The sequence below is a fragment of the Crocodylus siamensis genome, chromosome 12 (assembly GCF_052110815.1).
Source record: "Crocodylus siamensis isolate JL-2025a chromosome 12, ASM5211081v1, whole genome shotgun sequence".
In the NCBI taxonomy this organism is placed as follows: domain Eukaryota; kingdom Metazoa; phylum Chordata; order Crocodylia; family Crocodylidae; genus Crocodylus; species Crocodylus siamensis.
Genome location: NC_143406.1, coordinates 4,397,202 through 4,418,761, shown reverse-complemented (window position 1 = coordinate 4,418,761; position 21,560 = coordinate 4,397,202). Strand labels below are relative to the sequence as shown.

General features: G+C 49.3%; 1 protein-coding gene across 1 annotated transcript in view; it reads right to left on the bottom strand.

Annotated features, from left to right (window-relative positions):
* Positions 1–518: 518 nt before the first annotated feature.
* Positions 519–21,560, bottom strand: part of VWA5B1 (von Willebrand factor A domain containing 5B1) — a 59,089-nt gene continuing 38,047 nt past the window's right edge. The window contains exons 16-23 of the mRNA XM_090024224.1: positions 18,379–18,601; positions 17,772–18,089; positions 15,325–15,462; positions 14,411–14,545; positions 9,961–10,035; positions 9,362–9,431; positions 7,811–7,934; positions 519–7,245 (exon numbers count right to left, since the gene is read on the bottom strand). Of these exons, the coding sequence (XP_089880350.1) occupies positions 6,478–7,245; positions 7,811–7,934; positions 9,362–9,431; positions 9,961–10,035; positions 14,411–14,545; positions 15,325–15,462; positions 17,772–18,089; positions 18,379–18,601 (1,851 nt within the window). The 3' untranslated portion in view covers positions 519–6,477. The remainder of the gene's footprint in view (positions 7,246–7,810; positions 7,935–9,361; positions 9,432–9,960; positions 10,036–14,410; positions 14,546–15,324; positions 15,463–17,771; positions 18,090–18,378; positions 18,602–21,560) is intronic.

The following is a 21,560-nucleotide window of genomic DNA, read 5'->3' as shown; positions in this document are numbered from 1 at the left end:
CCTCATTTTCAAAAACTCAAAGGGTAAGATATTTTCCCTGCTCTGAATGAACGTTGTGTTTGGTCAAAAAAAAGCTGAAACCTAAGTGTTTTGGAAAGAAACCAGCAACGATCCTTTCCTTCCAACCTCTGTTTTTCTCCCCCAAGGCCCAGCCGACTTCTTCACCAACTGTTCAAGTGACTCTGGGGAGGCTCTGGGGATAGGAGCGGATCCTGGGGAGCTGCGGGGAAAACCGCAATGAAACAAAAGTACTCAGGACACGGATTCAAGCGCACTTTGCTTTATTGGGGTAACACCACTTGTGTAACAGAGAACACGACCGCCGCGAGGAGCCAGCCGACAAACTCGCCGTGCCCCACCGAGGGACATCTTCGGCATCACAGAATGGTCGACCCGTCACACGAAGATAGCTGACACGGATAACAAAGGGACCACAGCACGAGCACAGTCCTGACATCAAAACACTGCTTCCTCCCTTCCTACCCCCACCCCGACCCCAACCCCGCCCCGGCCACAAAACTCAAAGCCCACCGAACAAGGCAATGCTGCTGACGCATCCGGAAAGTGAGCGAAAGGCAATGGGTCTCCAACGAGCAGCAAAAAAATCACAGGCACCACAGTCACATTGTACGCTACAGCGTGTGGTCGCATCCATAGGCACTTGAGGGTCTGGAGAACAATCACCAGCCATGTCATCTGAACCACAGAGGACTGCAGAAAGCCACCCGGCTAATTTGACAGCTACGTGACACCACGAGCAGCGACACAGCGACACAAAACTCTGACTGGAACGGATGGATGTCCAACGCATCCCTGGCAACGGAGACTGCATCCAAGCTAAGATGGACCACAGTGTAGTTGGAGAGCTCCCAACTTTTTTAACAATAGGTGAGGCAGCGTTTTATAGTGGTCAGAGCTGGGAACCATCACTCCCCAAGTTCTGCTCCAGCAAGTCATTTAGCTCTCTGTGCCTCAGTTTCCCCACTTATAAACTGGACAGAGTTACCTACCTTGCTGGCTGATCTAGTATTGATTGAGTGCTCTGGTGTCCTTGGAATTAACAGTGTTGCCTGAATGGAAGCAATTACTGATCTTATGATGCTGTATCCAGCATGTCATGGGTTTTCCATTGGAGAAAAGGCCTTGCAACATGGGAGCTATATAAACCACCCCGCACAGCTGGAAGCCAGCACTCGGGTATGAGACTCCAAACTCCTACGGCTAAACCCCTTTGATGCAGAGACAACCTCCGGGATTATCCTTCCCTGCTCAGCTGACAGAGGCTGAGGGAGCTGCCTTCTCCATGCAGCTGGACCTCAAGGCATTGCTGCAAGGTTCAGCTCTTCGCAGCTGCCCAGCCCGTCTTACCCTCACCGTCTCTGACGGCCAACCACAGATCTCAGCATCTTGATGAGCATGAAGCAAGGTCACCCTCTGGTGGCCTGTCCAGACAGCCTGCCTGGCAACTTGGAGGCCGTGCTGGAGGATTTCACAGCAGCACTCAGCAAGAGCTTAATTAACACAAGATTAAACACTCCCCTGTGAGTCCAGCAGAGAGCTCTCCTTTCCCTGGCCAGCCTGTATAATTCTCAGCTAGAGCCAAAGCCTATCCCATCCATGCTAAACCTCTCCTGTCAGTACTTTGGTTTGAAACAGTAACTGGACGCTTCCTCAGAGCTGACCTCAAGTTACAAGGCAGCACTCTGGGCTCTCCTGCAAGGAGCCTGTAGTACAAGGACATTCAAATGTTGGTAGATCATGCCAGGGTTGCAGGTACCGAGACCTGGTCTGGTCGTATGGAGTAGTACAGATCTCCCCCAAAATATTCTGACTGCATGTCTTGTGGAAGATGTCATTGGAAACCAGCACAGGTCCCTATTAACTAGCAGGGCTGAGGTTTGAGTCATAGCTATCTTAGATGGACCTAGTTCAAGACTCTGCTAACTTCTCTGTAGTGAGAACCCAAGACAGAGAGCAAGAGTTGGGCAAAAAAGAGAGGTAGGTTTTGCTCTTCAGTAAAATATTACTATTACCTCAGATTAGATCTCATCTGCTTACTGATCTGCAGGCTCCCCCCCTCAGGGGGTCAATGCACTCCGAACTGCAGCCTCTGTTGCATGGTTGAGCTGGTAATTCGGAGAGCAGGCTCAGAGAAGCAATAGGGATGACCTGCTAGCCTCCTGTTACATCTGCAAACCAACACAGAGTGATTTTAGAGCAGAGTTAGCAGCAGCGATGCATGTTTTACCAGTTCACAGAACTGCTCTTGGGCTAATCTGACTGTCTCAAGACCATGCTAAAAAGCAGATGGCCAACACGAGTCTCTATGTGATAGCCTGCATGGTGGCTGTTGCACACAACACACCGCAGGTGGTGTGTCTTTCCCTGTTTTATTACAAACGACCCCTGTCTCTGATGGCACTTCCTATCTCTGCTGCTGGGCCGCAGCTTGAACACCAGAGACAGCTTCCTCTGCTGTTGCACACACTCTCCATACTTTTTTCCCCCATGCACACTCAACACATCTATGTCCCTCACTCAGTACATCTTCTAGACCTTGTAACTATTACAGACACGTACAAGGGCTAGTTAGGAGTCACTGAGACTTGCATTGACATTGGAGAGTCCGAACCACGAGGCCATATGTTTGTGTTGGGGGGTTATAGTAATCGGGGAGATTTTCTGTGATGTTCTCATTTTTCTGTGCGAAACTGAGACATTAGACTGTGACTCACCTCGTAAAGACCTGCTGAGCCTCTAACTGAAAAGCCATTTGGAATGATTGCTAAAAGCCCATAACCTGGAAGCATCTAAAGTGCTTTGAGTGCATAGAAATAAGCTCCTATCAGATAATGCAGCATTGTGGACAGAGCTGTTGTGACACCACCTAGGACCTGTGTACCAAGCCTGACTGACCCACACGCCGCAGGCCTTGGCATTCCCCATCTCTGCAGCCGTGGCTCTCTGAGCTGCCAATCTGGGCTTCAACACCCACTACATCTGCTGTGAGAGCCAGGCGCCCCCCAGGAAAAGGGGGTCACTGTGGTATGGTTTGCATTGATTAATGCTTCTGGTATTTACAAAGCTGAGCCTCGCAGGTGGCTGAGGGGAGCAGGGACATAAGGCGAGGTGGTAGGAGGGTGCAAAAACACTTTAAAAACCCAGTACATCAGGTCACTCCACCTACCAAAAAAAAAAGCTCACATCACATTGCTTTTAGCCAGGGTCTTGCACTGGCTCTGCAGCACACCGACACCACGTCACAGGGTGGGACGGCTACGGGACAGGGTAATAGCTACATACACAGTTAAGCTTTCGGTTTGCTACTTTCCATGACATGCAACTTGAGACAGGAAGAGCAAATGACCTGCTTGAAAAGGAGTGTTGCAGCTCTCCAGCACTCCCAACGCAGGGGCTGGTACATTAATAATGCCGCACAATGACATGGGCATCTTCTGTAACGTCTGGGTCGATGCCCTGTTGAACACACATGGGATGCCAGCAGTTTCAGGGACTAATCTGGAACATAACCAGGAAAGGCATGGATGCATTTGGAACCGGACCACGGTCTTGCAGCCTGAGCTGACAAGACACATATCTGAACTGGATCTGAAGACAACAGGAGGAGGCATCTTGTAACCTCCTCTTGCAAGCCAAACAAAACTCTCATTCCAATCTGTTCACACAAGAGATTATATGAAAACCTACTTCTTCTTTTTCATAAATGCCTGCTCCAAAATTCATGGTCGAAAATGTTGGTTTCCCATGGGGGCTCCCAAATAAATATTTTTGCATCAGAAGAAAGTCCAGTGGTCTCTCACTTCTTCCTCCTCTTTTACTTCTCCTGGAGGGAAAGAGATAAAAATGGAGGGGAAGACCCCCTGCCCCCAAAATCCAAACCCTGCAAATGGCAACTAACATTTTTCAGTTCCCCAAGACCAATGTTAAAGCTATATTCTGGGTTGAAACAAAAGAAATATATATTTTTAGAGTTCTCCTGTCAGAAAAATTAAGTAAAGCAAAAATCACTGAAAACAGTGCCTTTGCCCTCTATCCCTTTGCAAAGATCAACTTCAACAGAATCATAGTTTCTGACAGAAATTGTTTTTGGTTGAAAGCATCACGATCAGCTCCATTTCTCACATGTGAACCTGACCTCTTTCACTCCCTTTCACACAATCTCACATCTTCCAACTCACCCAACCATCGATGGCGTCCCGACTCACCCACCCATCTTTTCAGGCATGATGAAACCTGGCCCCAATTCAGGAAAGCCTTAAAGCATGTGCTAAATTTTCACGTGTTTTAATGGGCTCTACATGGGTGCTGAAGTGAATAGGGAGGTTTTCTTGATTCACGGACATGAGCTTGGTTGTACGAACCTCCCTGAGGTGACAGCATCCCCCGCATCCTGGGGTGACGGTGCAGATGCAGTCACCCTTCAGCCGCAGGCCATAATGAGGCCTGCACTGTCCCCACAAATGAGACAGGTACAGTTATGTGCACGTTGATCAGAACAAGCCAGTTGTGCTGTGAGTTTTGTCATGGAAAGGTCATATTTGGCCTTTAAACACTCGTGCTCATCTCCCGTGGACTGCAACAGGCTGAATCTGGTCCTTACTGAGTCTTTAATAATCACTCTATTATGAACTAATTGGCTGTGGTGTATTTAGTTGAATTAACATGTTTTTGACAATTGTCACCCAAAGCATGTTCCTGGCATTAGCTGGAGATAACAGGGATGGTACTGGTGACTTTGCAGAGCACTGGAGTCTGAGGATTACAGTTGCCTTCCACTATGAATAACTGATTCAGGATGGTTTCTGCCAAGCAACTACACTCACTGAAGGTCTGCCAATACAATTTGCTATCAGTTGTCACTTTGCGTTAAGCAGAGTGGATACAGGTACCCACGGATAGTGCCTGTCACAAGCGCTACGGCACTCCAGTCAAAACACAGCACAGAGAGGATGGGAACAAGTTCAGCAGCAGTGCCGGAGGGAGGGGGAGAGAATCCAAGGGGCTCGCCAGGCATCCAACCCAACTGGGAAATAAATGGTTTGCTCACCCCATCTGGAGGGGCAGTGTGAGACCCGAGGGGCAAGGTGTGACAGACAGGCATGTGACAGGTTTGCAGGCAGACACAAGAAGGTAGAACCTATGCACAGGGAGTAATGCTAATGGTAGAAAAGGCAGCCACACCAATAATGAAAGAGCTCTGCCAATCTGGCCAGGACAGAGGAGTTTGGCTAGCAGGAGCTTCAAAGAGCCAGGTGCACAGGAGGGCAGTGGAATATTTTCCATCTGAGTCAGGAAACCAAAGTGCAAGAGGGTCAAAACCACTGGGCAAATGGCTTCAAGTTGGAAATGCAACTCCAAGCCAGGCCCTTTAGCCAGGTGGTTTTGATCGGATGTAACATGCTGCACAGCCTCTCTCGAGACCGTAGGCTGTGTCCCTACAGGAGGGGGCTTTGATGGAGCAGAGAAGACTTTACTTCTTAGGACACTTTCCTGTCTCTACTACACTAAGCCAGAAGTGCTTGGGAAAGAGCTTGCTTTCTTCAGCCCATCCTCTGCATGTTCCAGGCAGTTTACTGACTGCAGAGTCTGCCCTCACAATGCCCCTGCTCTGTGGGCACACGATGCTAAGGCACGTTGTCAGCTGTGGGGCAGTCCTGGACACCAAGGAATTTGGAATTATAGTGGGATCTGAGCACTTAATTCCTGAGGGTTTCATTGAAAATCTCAGCCCAAGTCCTCCCCTGGTGATCAGTGAAGCCATTCCATGGCCAGGGCTGGGAGAAAGTAGCTTTTCACCCATCTCCAATAGGAACAACACTACTGCTGTTTGCGTATAAGCCACCTGGACACTCAGTCGCAGTCTGCATTTCCATTGCCCTTGACCTACGAGAAGTAGCAGATGCATAAGCATGAATCCTGAGACAAGAGACACAGGATAATCTTCACTAAAAGGCATTCAAGACTGACGGTGGGACACTGTCAGGTGCCTCTGGGGAGCAACAAATAAATCATGCTGCAAATGCTCTGCATGAAGAGCAGAGGGGAGCTTGGTAAGCAGGAGAAAAGTGGGTGGATCAGACAGCTGAGCAATGCTTTGGGATTCTCTTCCTGGGAGCAGCACTGGGGACCACAGGGAAGCTGCCTGGTGCCCAGCAAAACCAGACGTGCTCTTCCTAGTTACCAAATTGTCTGATCCTTTCTGCTGAGACACTAGCCTAAATAATGTCCTTCTGCAGGAAGCAGCACAGGACCTTGCTTAGGCCGTGAGAAGAAGAATCGCCAAGCATGGGATTTTGAATGCATTTCAGTCACGGCTTTGCCAGCGCAAAGCCTTGTTCTAATAAACGTGCACATCACTGCTGGAGCAGAGCTCAGTGTGTCTTTAAGGACTAGTCCCTGTATCCTGGGTGCCTTCACAGACATCTGCCTGGATCCCCCCCAATGCCCCTGCCGCTCCTAGACATTGTTTGGGTTGTAGCACAGCAAGTTGAACTCAAGGTTCTCATCCCAGTGCCTGAGCAACACAAAGAGCTGCCGGGCTGCAGCCTTCACAGTGGCCAGGCCGCAGCCCAGGGGGAACTCCTGCTCACTAAGCCACATGCTGGCTTTGGCAGCCACCAGCTCCCACTCAATAAAGTAGGAGGCCGAGCTGTGTTCCAGCCAGGCCAGGGCGACCGCTGTGGCCCAAAGCATCCCCTCCGGCTCAGTCCGCTGCTGCAGCTCAATGTCAGACAGCAGGGCCTGGAGCTCGGAGCTGTCTGTCTCAGAGCCTCTGCCACTGTCACTCTGCAGCTCCAGAGGAGGCTGGGTGCTCTGCAGGGAGGAGAAGCGGTGGATGGTGATAGCAGGAGGGGAGAGTTCATTCTCAGCTTGCAGAGCCCTGCAAAGGCTCTCAGCCTCGCTACCTGAGAAGTGGCGAGGGCAACCCCCATCCTCCTGGCCCTCACCATGTCCATTGGTCAAGGGACTAGAGATGAAGTCCCTGTCAGAGGAGCCTTCTCTGCGAACATCACCAGGCACCTGGAGCTGCCGGCTGTAGGCTGGGCTCTTGGCTTCCCCAGGGGTGTCTGGCTTCCTCGTGCTGTAAGAGCCAGCAGAGGGGCTGAGAGTCATCCGGTGGCAGGAGAACGGAGAGGTCCACTTCAGTTTCTCCATGGGAATGTTGGTTGCATCGCAGAGGGCTGAGTTGAGCAGGAAAGCACCACAGGCCAACTGCAGAGATACCTGCAGGGAGGAACCATAGTGCAGTAAGGCCCCAGAGAAGATCTCTTCTGTAGCCAGGGCTGTGGCTTACCCAACCCAGCAAAAGTCCACCCCAGCTACACCCAAGCCAGGCTGGGACAGCAGCACTATGGGCAAGCCAATAGCTTCCAGGAGGATCACATGCAATATTGCTGCTTGTCATCTCCTCTGCTGGGTAACACTTTATTACAGGTCCTCAAGTCACGGAATCCTCCTCAGAAGCAATAACTCTAGCTCATGCTCTAGCGATACGCTCTACCTAGAATATGCAAGTATGCAGTAATCATGAGCAAGTGTAGGCTAGGAATCAAAGTGGCTTCTAAGCATCACCTCCAAGGAATGACGTCCTGGAAGCACCTTCCAACAGGAGCAGTTGGAGCAAACAACCTAACTTAGGCTGGGACCGGAAGAGCTTATGAACAGGGTTATAGGACATAGCTGTCTGCAGTGGCAGGGAACTGGACCCAGTGATCAAAAAAGTCCCTTCCGTTCTTATCTTCCTATGCTCCATTATGCCAAATAGTAGAGGTCTGGTTCAGTGGCTTACCAGGGGTAGATAGTCTTTGTTCTCATTGTCGCTCTCCGAGCTGGGCTCAGTCACCCTATTTGGAGATTTACTCATGAAACCTTTGGCTGCACGAGTCAACAGTCTTGTTTTATTAAGGGTCAACCTGCACCAAGACAAAGTAACAAGGGGAGGTATAAGCCACATAAGTCAGGCAGTCCAAAGACACATGCACCTGGTCTGCTGCCGAGCGTCTGCTCACTTGGCTTCACCCGCAATACAGAGCAGCCCATCAGTCCCCTTCTGAGCTATACCGTGACCAGTACGGCGAGTATGCTCTGTACAGCCAGCGCAGCCCAGTAAAAATGTAACTCTCCTCTAGTCAAGTCTCTCGTGAACTCCCCAAACTGGGAGGAAACTTTAGGAAGACCATCATTGCCCCATGCCTCAGAAATAAATTCTTCAGCTAATTAAGAGTATGTGACCCCCCCTAAGCCCTAATCCTTTCTTTTGTCACTTTCTAGAAGAGCTGTGTGACTCATGCTCTCTGACAGAGGTTTCCAGGGACTGGAGCCAGAGAGTCCAGGCAGCATAAGGACAATGGGATGAGCATGTCGGTGCATGAGAAAGACAGGGGGCTTTTCCTTTGATCCCTCATCTCTTCAAATCACTGGAGAAAAGTAAAGCTTACAGTACCTAAGTGACTTAGGACCCGAAGTCCTGCTGAATTTCAGTAGGCTATGGCCTGCACAGTTTCTTCATATCAGATGACATGGAGATACCTCCATAGTCCATACCCACATATATGGGTGGCTTGAGGAGGGAGTAGTAAAGTATGTAGTCCTCTAGGTCACTGGTTCCAATCTAAGCTATGTAGGTGCTGAATGAAAAAGTTACCATCTAATGAGTGCTCTGTGCACTATGGATGGGTGTGGGAGCTTCATGTTGCTTTCCAGTGGGATGTGAACCCACTGAGAGCCCCACTCAGCAAAGACACTCAGGGCTGAATGGGCCATCACTGAGAGTGACTCTCCTCTGTCACACCAAAGCAAAGGTGAGGCAGAGTGAGGATGCTTGTGTTGCACTTTTTTCTAAGTATATAAACACTAAAGCCTCCCTGAAGGAGTCTCTCCTCTCTGGTAAACAATTGCTATCAACTGGCTGCAGTGGGTGGCACGGAGAATCCACCCCCCATCTGGTCTGTTCAACCCACTCCTACAAGCATGGCATTTATACAACACTTGTAAACTCAAAAATAAAAAGGTGTATTGCCTAGATCCCAACCATCAGTCTCAGCTTTCTGGCTAATTCTCCCTAATCCCAGCTCACCAGCTGTCTGCTTAGGCCATTAAACCAACTAAAGAAGGGCTGGGGTATAGCACTTTCAAAGCAAGACTGTGCTGTGAAACTTATGGCTGATATGACCCTTATTCTCAAAACACATCTTTGCTTCTTGAGTTTCGCCTGTTCCCCATCTTCAGGATGCAGATACTCTCCCAAGAAATATACAGGGACTTGTGGTCAAACCCACAGCCAAGGAAGATACTAGCCATGAGGCTCGTCTCATCGGGGAACGCTCCAGTTGTCTCTTACCTGGCAGCAAAGAGGTTCTCGATGGACTTCTGGGAGTGAGTGGAGGAAGCAGATGGACTCTGCAGTGGAGCTGGGGAGAAACACAAACACAAGGATAAAATGAAGAAACCTCTGGTCTGATGGGAGAGTTAGCCCCAGAATTCAAGGGGTATGATCTATATACTAGGAAACTGAGTTCCCAACCATTCTTCATGGCTTTGACATCAATTTGCCTTGAGACCTTGGCCAAGTTACTTCATCACTCACTGCCTCCTTTCTCTCATGCGTGTCACAAGGATAACAATATCCTTCCACCTCTCCGGAAATCATTGATGATCTCACAGGAGCTAGTCGGAGCTTAGAGGCTCTGAACTCCAGGCCATTCCATGAGGTACCTAAATATGGGTTTATAGGCCTAATTTTACTCAGCAATATACAAAGATTGGCCAAAGCAGATTTAAATCATTCAAATAAGATACTAAATTGCCTACTGTTCCAGGAGCAGCTCAGAAGTCTGAATGCAGGTTACTAAAAAACTCTTTCCTCTTCCACTTGAAATATCAGTTGGATGAAATGGCATTGCCCTGGCCTCGAGGTATAACACAAATGCCACACCTTACCTTCTGGGAAACTGTAGCGCTCCCAGCCAGAGGAAGATGGGGTACTGCAGGGCGACAGGCCATTCTCTTCCATATCTGCAATAGCGGAAATACAAGAGCAATGTCATCTATCTACATATGACTCTCACCTCCCTAAGCCTTGTCTTGGCCCTCTGAATTGCATGTACAGCCCTCACACCCTCTCCCAGCATTACTGTCCTCCTCATCCTCTGCTGCATGTAGCACCATCATCACATCTATGACATGCAGCGCACCCAACACATCTGTTACCTTCTTCATTCACTGGACTCCCTCTTGCCCCTCAACAGCCTCTTTATCATTTTTGGCTCCAACCTTCCCCATGACTTCAAAACTGTGCACCTCTTAGGTCCTGTTTTCTGCACTGTTTTCCTCTTTGTGCTACCTCAATGCATCTCAAGTCTACGTAGGAGAACCACCTTATGGTGGGGAGAATCCCAGCCCCATTCATGTTCTATCTTACCAGTGGATCTGGCTGGACAAAGGAAGATGTGACTATTTGGGGCATTTTATCATGTCAAAAAGAGGTTACCAAAGGGTCAAACAGTTTGGCCATGACTCTCCATGAGTCTGAACACCTGGATCCTACTTCTGTTGGCCAACATTTTAGTCCACTCTGGGTCAGGAACTGGGTATTCCAAAGAAACCGAATAGGAGTCATTTCTATTCCCTCTCTGCCACCAACTTGCTATTTTGATGCTGGCTCAGTCACCGATACTCATTTCCACTTCTCTAAAAGTGGGTCAAGCCTTACTCTGCAGGATTCTCCACAGATGAATGTGCAGAAAATACCTCAGGATCCTTGACAGGCAGGTCCTTTAGGAACGTGTGTTCACCCATATTCCACATTGAGTTAATTCCAGGAAGAAAAACCTTAGAATTTATCAGTCTCAAACTCAGAAGTAAGCCCACACCAACATGCAAAATGTGATTCAGCTCATAGAAAGGAAATGAGAAGCAAATTACTGCATCATCAGATCACCCTTTTGCTGCACCTGTTCATTTTTCTTTAACTTTCCTTTAATGGTGTCTCCCCCTTTATAGACACTTTTTTTCCTCCTGCTTCTCTCTCCCTGCCTCTCCATCTTCCAGCAGCTGTCATTCCAGCTGGATGGACTATTGATCAGCTATCTTGGCAGCTCTCTTAGTTGCTCTGAGGATACAATGGGAAGCTGAAAGGTGGATGGAGGCATGGCTGGAGCACAGAGATAATGTAATGGGATTTTCCGTACTTGGCTCTTGTGGAATTGGACCTAAAGCCCACTGACATCAATAGAAAGATTCCCACTGACTTCCAGGGGCTGTAGATCAGTCCCATACCGTATTGGAGTGCCATTCAACGATGCTTCTTCAAAGGTCTGTCCCGCAGAGGGAGCTCACATGGCTTCACCATGCACTTTGCTTCCTTTTCATTAGAGCAAAATGTCAGCTTTAGAGCTGGAAGGGACCCCAAAGGCCATCTAGTGTAACTCCCTATATCAGTGGTTCTCAATCTTTTTAGACTCAATGCACCCCTGGATAGACTTGAGGCACCCTTGGATAAATTTGAGGCACCCCTCAAAAAATCCAACTCACTTTCACTCTTTTTTGCCTACAGAGAAATAATAGAGAGGTTTTTCAGTTGCAAAGAACTCAGAAAGACCCCAAATCTGGATTTCTATTTGAAATCAATGAATTTATCTTGTGAATCATGTCTGCAAAGCTAATAGTGCTAACATTGTGGGGCACCCTGTGGAGCCCTTGAAAGGATCCCAAGGCACCCCACAGTGCTGTGGCTCCCCCCTGGTTAAGAATCACCGCCCTACATGAATGCAGGATACATTATTCCTAAACCACCAGGAATGCCCAGCACAACTGAAGGATGGGAAACCTGTCACCTTGGTATCACCTCAGAGTGAAGCAATAAAGAGGTGCTAATTACCAGAGTCCCAGAACTGTCGGCCTCAGTGTCTAGGGAGGCAACACATAGCTTTGTAATGGGCTATGTCACCAGCTCAGAAGCAAGTGCTGTTATTAAGCGCCAAGACCTAGATCAAACGTTAGCTAGAGATGTGCTGCAGCTCCTAAGCTTCTGGTCTTTCTGTGGCATCAAACAAGCTGTGACCACTGTCTCTCTTCAGACGCATGTTCCCACCCTAGGATGGATCAAAGACTGCTCACTGGAGAATGACAATACTGTTTAGTGGCAACTTCCAAAATGCCCATGCTGGATTTGGTTCTGCACTGGAAGGCAACCCAAGGCTTTTGAAATAGAAAGACGGGTGGAATAATGTTTTCATCACTCAGATTCAAGCAGAAGTGGGGCTTGGACCCCAGGGGACCTCACCTTAGGCTCATGCAAGGACCATCCAGCTCTAGGTTACCCTACAATCCCTTGGCACTAGCTGTGACCCCATCCTGCCCCAGGGCTCCCTCCCTGTCCTCTAAAAGGTGACTATAAACCTCTGGTGAATGAAAGTCCTGGTTTCTAGAGTGCCCAAATCCTCAAAGGCCTGAGGAGCCAACCTTCAGCATCACCCACATTCAATAGCTACTCGCACAGCACAGAGATGTGGAAAGGAGATAGGGATATGTTCAGCCTCTGGGAAACCCCACGTACCCACGCTGCTACAATCAACTCATCAGAGCAACTCTTATTCCCATGGGCCACCAGGATGACCCTGCAGCGCTCGCTGGGATCACGCTAACAAGCGGGGGCAGATAACTAAGTGTTTCAGGTTGCATTAGACTTGAGAAGCTGAGGAGATCAAGAAGAATATGAGGTTAGTTGTCAAGTCTAATAGTGTGAGTGCTGCCAAGATTTAATCTTTGGTGAAAGAGGGGGGCAAGGACAGGAACATGGAGAGAATAATTGCTGCTGAGGCAGCTGTGGAGAAAAAAGCAGCATGTGCTTCTGAAGTGAAAGGGCTTCAAGCCTGGTCCAGCTGCAGCTCCAAGCTGTGGCTAACAAGCTGATGTGCCCGAGGTCAGGCCCCTGGGCTAGGGAATGGGGTAGGCGCAGCTAGAGAAGGGTGTGATTCTAGCTCATTCCTGAGCAATATGACCTGGTGTCGGTACAGGGACTATCCACAAGGTCATGAATTCCAGCTCCCTCCTTATCCCTAACGAAAAAGTAATTTTAACTTAGCAGCAGCCTTGACTGTATGAGCAAACATTCAATCCAGTTCATCTTTATTAGCTGGAGATTTACTGGCAGCTGCATTAAAAGTCCCTTCATCTCTAATTGCAGCCTGATTGGCCCCTCGTGTCACGTGTGTTATGGCTGCCAATTAATCTCAAAGCATCAGCCAAAGCCATTTCTGAGAGACTCAAAGAAGCTGTCGTTATTTCATGGAGTTTCCTTTCCAGGGGACAGCTTCCAGCCTGCACTGAGATTAGCCAATCCAGCCACATGCTATGCCCATCAGACCCTCCAAGTGACATTAGTCAGGGATATTCATTGCCAAAGAGTTGTCTCATTGCCCAAAAAAGAGGGTTGTCTACATGACAGCCTAGATGGACCTCCCTCATCTACCTCAGGGTTTGGGACTGGTGGCCAGGTAGTGCTGGATTACAGATTTCTGGGGTGAAATCTTGGCCCCATTGAAATCAATGGCAAAACTCCAGTGGATCTCCCTGGGATCAGGATTTCACCAACAAGTGGTGTTGTTTGTCCTTGCTTATACAAGTTAAATCTCTCCTCTGCAGCAGGCCAGCAAACAGGCCAGGACTTTGCCTTGGGAGACAGAAAACATTACCGCCTGTTACATCAGTGCAATTGAGGGCTCCCTTTGTGCATGTGCTAGGGCAGGAAAGAAAAGAAGTTTCCCCTGTCCAGCAGGAAAAGGGCTCCATCCCTAATTAAAGACAGACCTTCGTGGCAGGATTAAGCATGGTGCGAACAGCCAGGGTGACTATAGGGGCAGCAAGAGACAGTTCTAGGAGTACACCAGACCCAAAACGTCCCTGAAAGCTCATACCAACCTGCTTTCAGATTCACAAATGGCTGGCCCCTGCTCATCTGTGTCTCATTTCCATGGCTCTGCAAATCTGGCTGTGCCAGAAGCAGGAGGACTAGAACAGCACAACATAAGCTCATTCAGGTGATAGAGCTGGTCTAGCCAGGTATGTGCAGTACAATGACTGCCACTGCATGCTCAGAGTGCTTGTTTCTGCCCATTCACAATAGTGTTACACCTTAGACTTCGCTACAGTTGAGTTTGTGATCACCAGTATAAGGAAGAGGAGAATCAGGACCCCAGCATTTATCCATTTATGTCACCGCCTTCAAGAAACAGCCATCATCTTGAATGAGGAGGCCAAAGGGAGGAAGCTCACAAGTGACAGGTAATGGAAAGGACTGATGGTATGTGTTCATGCACTTTCATGTTAGATCATGGCCCCCAGCGCTAAACAAGAGATCAAGGGCAATAGTGAAGGGCTGGACTCTTACTCAGGCCAGACAATCCATCGTCTGCTCCGTCCTGGCCACAAGTCGACTGGGTACGTCCAAGTCCAATGGAAAAGCCTCGGTGCCTTCTGCTTCCCGAGCCTGAGCTTCTCTGGCTGCCTTGCTTGGCTGCTGCACCTTGATGTGGACAAAGGGAATCCCCAGCATTATGGCTGTCTGGGGACACCATGCAGTGGTGATACAGCGAACAGCTGGATTAATGCAGTTACTTCATGGCTTCCAAGCCAGTCAATGGCACGCTCCTTCCCCCTGGGGTTGGCTGCCCCAGTGCAACTACCCTACAAACACCTTCTCAGCAATAGGTTGTTTCCACGGTGCTTACTCTATAGCAAAAGCTGGGGGGGCCCCAACTGGCCACTTGAGCTCTATACCCCTGCTCACCCACTGTGTATCATACCTTCCCCTGTTACGGTCAGAGGTCCTCAAGAGAACCAAGGCTGTGTAAGCCCTTCCCCACCATATCCTGATGTGGCTGCTAGCAGTCAAGTGCTTAGGACAAGGAGAGAAAAGTAGATGCATTCTTGGGCTCTTGTACAAGACACGGTCACACAAGATAGTCCTGAGGATGAACAGACTGTGGATGGAGTCTATGAACCTCTTATAACAGGGTATACTGATATATGAATAACAAAGAGAACTACACTGAAGGAATTATTCTCCATACATTCACCGGAAGTCCAGGGCTCACCTTACAGAAGCAAATGGATTTGCTATTGCTATCTATAGCTTGGCAGGCCTGATTGTAACCTGCTCTAATGCCAAGATCCTGCCTGAATCTGGTTTCTCCATGGGTGGCCTTTTGCACTCTTGTGGAGTAGACTCAGGGGATTACAAAGGAGTGCAGAGCATACACTGGCATCAACCAAGTAATATTACTATGCTGGAGAGTCTGTTACCTGCATTGGCATATTCAACCACAGTTGGTAGGTACCCATTGGTACTAAGATCTGCTGGGACGAATGCTGTGTACTTGCTGATGATGTTACATGCCTTGCTGGTGTGGATGGCATTGACCTGGTACCGTCTCCCAGACCCTGTTGGATGAGAGAAGACAGAGTTACAATTTGCAAGGTTTCTGGGTTCAGTCTACTGCCCAAAGCCATTTTCCAGGGTCATCAGCCCAACATCCAAGCTTTAAGCTCACACACAAAATGAAATAATCCCCAAAATCATCGCCCTGAGAGAACTGCTCCAGGCACCAGACTAGGTTGAAGGTTTGTGCCAGTGAGAAAAAAAGGACTTACCCTTATATTCCTCTCAGCTGCCCACTCTTCCCTCCTTCCCCTAGTTTAATGTCTTGGAAGATCTCTCTGATTGAGTGTCCCTGCCTGAAGGTCCTGTCTCAGATATTACCAATGGACCAAGACACGCTAGGGCAGGCTATCTGGGAGGGCTGTATCACCTTCGGTAGATATCTGCCTGAGACTGATGTGCTCAATAAAGCTGCTAGTTCTTCCTTGAGCCTTAAGGGGTATATAACACAAGGATCCCATGACTAGTTGAATTGTCTGGAGTTTCTCTGTCATTGCAGTGAAAATGAGAGAATAATCCGAGTTTGCTGGCCTTGTCAGCAACCTTTTAAAGCCCTTGTCCGTTTCCACATCCACCGAACTCTGCCTCTTGAAAGCAATGAACCCACAACGCATTGCCCTATATAACCTCCAGGCCCCATCAGCACAATAACCACCTACAAAGTGCAGGCTGGTTCCTGCTATCAACACACCTCTTTCCATCCCAGCTGGGCCTTGTGTCCTGCATAGTCTGGTGACCATGTATCCCCATGGTCCTATCTCCTACCGCAACTCTCTCCCATCCCTTGGTGGCAAAGACCTCCTCGTTGTTATCCTTGGCGCTATTTAGAGGTCCAAATTCCTTGCTGGCATGCGTCTATTAAAATAAGTCAAGGAGCATCAGGAATGCATTTTGCCTTCATATTTCTTTGGAAAAATAAGGGCCAGATTCTATCCCACCCATTAGGCATCTACATGTGATTCTACTGCACCCTGTCCAAGCCCCTGAACATCTACTTTGGTAACAACAGACATCTCACCCTTTTCTTGGAGTCACAAAAAAGCCGCAGGGACAAGGACAACCTGCTTACATTTTGTTTTAACTCTTTGCCAGGGACTCAAGCAGAGAGGAACAGAATCCCACCTAGATGCCTAAGGCTACTTACGTGCCTAGGAGGTGGAAAAGAATCCTATCCTAAATGTTTTCAGCCAAATTCTATGTTGTTACAGCCCTCTCTCCTCCCCTGTGTGGGCTGCCTCTTATTATAGCTCCAGAGATGAGTGTGGATACCCTTCCGACTCATGCTAAAAGCTGCCCCACGCTGATCCAAGAATCAATAAGAACCCGCTCATTTAGGACCCAAACGTGGCCAGGAGTGATGCCAGCCACATCGTTCCCCCTGTGTGTCTTACCCATGCTAGCATTATAGGCTGCTGGGCTCAGGGGGACTTTGACAGCCCCATACAAATGCCCAGAGTCTTAGAGGAAGAGTAAAAGCTGAATTTGGCCCTCTGGACCTCACCCAGGAACGGGAAAGAAAAAATGGCTCCTTCTTCATCCATAAAACATCACTTGCAGCTTAAACCCAAGCGTAGGTTCCAAAAGAAATGCTTTCCCCCTCTGCTCCCCACCCCTTGGTTTCCTTCAATATGGCCTCTGCACTCCTGATGTGTGGCCAGTAGCAAAAACAGTGACAAAGGAACAAAAGAAACAACACGTCTTTACACTTTTGACCTGGCCAAAGGTAAAAAACACCAGAAATGTCACTAGGCAGCTTGTTACCAAAGGTTTTTCTTATTCAGATGTGCCCAAAACTTTCCCCTGAGAACAGACTCACTGGGAAATCTCAACTTCCGGACACATTTGAACAGCAATGTTTGATGTTAGATTCAAAGCCGAGCCCTGCCAGTTCCAGCTGCATTGCAGAGGAGCTGAACAGAGGGAGTTTGAGTGTTCTCTGCTTCCTGATCTGGGCTCACAACTCAAAGTGAATAACCGCCTGTACATATAATCAGCAGGCTTGCTAGGGAGGGGAGCAGGGGAGTGTGGGAGAGGGAGAAGGGAAGTTGAGAAAAGGAGAGAATTGGTGTTAACAAGCAAAAAAAGCTGTGGAAGCAGAAAGGACAGTCTAGGGAGAGAGAATGCAGACGTTCTGCGTGGCCATGTTGTGTCTCCACTGTGTGACCACGTATTAACACATTACAACTGACAGCCAGATCTCTCTGTGGCTGCAAACATATAAAACTGAAGCTGTTGGGACAACACAGGCTTATAGCAGCTGGGATTTGGCCTGTGGTGCTGTCACAGGGGTCAGGGAGGACACGTGCATTACCGTGCTCGATTTCACATTCCTTCTCAGAAAGCTGCTCAAAATCCCGGATGATGGACTTGGCCGCCAGGTGGTGGAAGGTCTCGTTCCACAGATCCCCTTCACTGCTCTCTTGCCTCTCTCTGTCCCAGAAAAGGGGCCGGATATCAAAGGTGATTTCCCACTGGACTGGTTCATTACTCCTTAACCCTTTCACCACTGCCTTGCAGATGCCCCTGGGGGAGGTCAGGGACCCCCTGGCAGAGCTCACATCCAGGTCTTGGGGCTCCCAGTCCGATGATGTCTCTGTTTCAAAGGTGAATGATGGGTGCTGGACAGACTCTGAAGACAGGGAAGAGGCACTTAATTAATTAGCATCATAATGACCATGCCTATAAACTGGATCCTCTGTCGCACTCACAATGCGAGTCAATTGAAATCAGGCTCCTATTTCCCCTCTCAGATCAAGGCCTCTGAAATGTTTTAATCAATGTTTCCCAATTTAAATATACAAGACCCCAATGCTATGATGAGAGGCCCAGCGTAAATTCACAGACACACACAGCAGGTTGGACTCCTAAGCTAGTTCTCTTCCCTAGACAGACTCCGTCAATACCTGGATATCACTTACCCAGATCTCCAGGGCTTCGGCTGCCAGAGGAGGACCTCAAGGCAGAGTTGCTTTCAACTCGACCCAGCCCCTTCCCTGGGACCATGTGCTGAAACATGTTCTGTAGCTGGGAAGAGTCTGCGTCATGACAAAATGACATGCAGCTCTGTTGCAGCAGAGACGGCCTCCTGGCACCCATGCCATGTATACGCATAGTGGAGATGTAGGGGCTGGCAGTTAGTGGCTGTGAACAGAGAAAAGCCTGAGTTCAATAGGTGGTTGTGACCAATATCAGTGGCACAAAATCCTAGCAAGCCAGGGATCCTGCTGGGAAGAGGTGAGCATGACAGCTGGGAAGGAAGGATAGTAAGAGATTGAGAGAGAAGTGCCTGGTGACAGACTAGACTTGTGGTCCTCAACCTTTTTAGACTCCAGGCACCCCTTGGAAAATACCAGGTCTTAATTTTTGTTCTTTTTTTGCCTACAGAAAAATAGAGCAATTCTTCCATTGCAAAGAACTCAGAAAGACCCCGACAGCTGAGAAGTTAACACTAGGGATTCTTATTTGAAAACTCTGGGTTTATTTTGTGAATCACATATGCGCACTTATCAGTGCTAACACTGCACGACACACAACGGTACTCGTAAAAGGATCTCGAGGCACCCTGGTTCAGCATTACCGGATTAGCCAGGCAGACAGACAGAGCCTGCTGACCTCCCTGTGTTTAACCCATTCCCATCCTGACTCAACTCACTCACTGACTCATCAAATATACAAAAACCCTTGCGAGTGAAATGGTCTCCATGTCCTGAACTCAGCTGAAGACATTCCCACACCAAACACTTGGGATTTTTACTATGGTAATTACCCCAGACAAGTTCCCTTAACATTTCCCTCGAGGCTGGAGTGAGTCATTGAGGGAATCTGCCACCCAAGGGGCTGGACCCAGGGAAAAGGTGGAATATGAATCTCATCCATACAGATCTTTTAATTACTTCACAAGGAAACTAAAAGAGAGATGAGAGAGATATGCCAGGACCCAGTTGCTTAGTAACCAAAGGTAGGCTGGGAGGCATTATTCCTCCCTAAAACAGTCCCTTCAGGGAAGAAATGCAGAGGGGAAAAAAGGCTCCAAGTGTGAGACATGGCTAAGCTGGAGGGGGCAGTTACCATATGGATGTTTTCTCCTTGGGGCGAGGAGAGGCACAGAAATCCTGATGCTCCCTCTCCCCTTTCCTAGTCCGGCGGAAAGGTGCCTTTCCTGAAACCTGACATCTTTCTATTCACAGAAGAGGCCTGGCATGGATCTGCTGCAAAAAGCCACCGCAGGCTGCAGACCTCGATACCAACCGAGAGAGCCCTTCTCTCAGGGTGAGGCAGGAGTTCAGTCTCTGGGACCCACTCAAGCCTTGGTCTCTCTTTTACCACTACCAGCCAGGGGGGACAGGCAGTCAGGAGAGTGGATCTGGATGGTGGAGCTGTCCACCGGGCTTGGTTTGAAGCCACCTGACACATTCGAAACAGTCCACAGCTCTTTGACTCACTGCCTGGCTTTCAGAGCCAGCCGTACATAAGAGGCGTGCATCAACAACTGGTCTGCTCACCAGGGCAGCCCAAGGGAAGACAAGGTCTAATGGTCCCAAACTGCTAGAAGACTGTTTTAGACTGGACATAAGGAAAAACCTCTTTACCATCTGAGCCCCCAGAGTCTGGAATAGACTTCCCGCCAGAAGCGGTGCAAGCACCTACTCTGGACACCTTTAAGAAACGCTTGGATGCATATCTTGCTGGGGTGATGTGACCCCAGCTGACTTCCCGCTCCTTGGGCAGGGGGCTGGACCCGATGATCTTACAAGGTCCCTTACAGCCCTGATGTCTACGAAATCTATGAGGGAGTGCCTTTTTCTACCTTGTCGGGCTTATGTGCCCTTCCTTCCTCTACCGGTCCTCCGAAGAGGGCTTACGGCCAAACCTGCCCACACCCCTAACCCTGTGGAGGCGAGAGCCTTTGGTGAGGAAGAGGTGCCTTTTCCTGATCCTCCCTCACTCTGAGTCATGGTTTCCTTCTGCCCTGTTTGACTTCTGAACCCTAAAACAGTCCCTCGGGGGGATGCCGCCTAGGCAAGGAGAACTCCTGCTCTCCGGGTACGATGGAAAGACTCTCTGTGGAAGTGAGTGTTGGCACTTTCTATCCGCCTGCTCTGCACCCTTCCCCGAGAGACCGCAGCAGCGTGTGGTTGTGCAAAGCCATCCATCTCTACATGCTGACCTTTCCATTCCAAAGAAGGGGGAGGAGAGCACCGCACTCTCCTCTCCGAAAATGTCAAACATTGGCAACCTGACCCTCAGCCTGAGGGGGCCCCCGGGACCCCTCGCAATGAGAGAGACGCCTTAAAACAAGGCAGTCATTAAACTCAAGCAGAACACACTTCCCTCCTGCTGCCACTTGAAGGGGGCTGATTTCTTCTTTTCCTCCTCTAGAAACATCCTGATCCCCTCCAGAGTGCAGAAGCTGGGGCCTCGCTGCAAGGCAGGTACTGTCTGATTTAAAGATCCAGGGTAAAGATACCAGCCTCAGAGAGGTATAAATCATCCACCCCAACCTGCCTGTAGGTACCTACCTGCTAGAGATGCCTGGGCTCAGTGACATGCTGTTTGGTAGCACGCTACGATCTCCCTCCAGCAAGGATGCTGCAGTGTTTGCAGCCAATGTGATCCCTCCAGGCACTAGCATCTACTCCCCTCACTCTAATGCACTCTCTTCCCCAGCCTCCCCTTGCCCTAGCCCTCTCTTTCCCTCCCAGCAGTGATCTCCAGTGCCCTGACCCGGAGCAGATAAGAAACCAAGTCCTCTGTTCGCAGTTGCTAAGGGAACGGAGGTGCAGTGGCAGCTGCTGCTGTCCTGATTCTGATCTGCCCCACTGCACTGCACTGCGGTTTTGAAGGAGGCCGTCTCACCCCTGCCAAACATGGAAGCGAGACCTCGGCTGAAAAGCTTCCCGGCGACATCAGGTTTCAAATGCTGGGTTCGCTTCCAACCCTGGAAATCACCCTTCGGCCACAGAGTTTTCAGCCAAAGTCACCATATCTGTGTTCCTTTTTACAAAGAGACAAGTGGCCCGCTCGTGGGTGAAGCTCAAATCCTTCCCACTTCTGTCTCCCACCATGTCACTGGCCTCATTTAGAAATCTAGCCCTGGGGA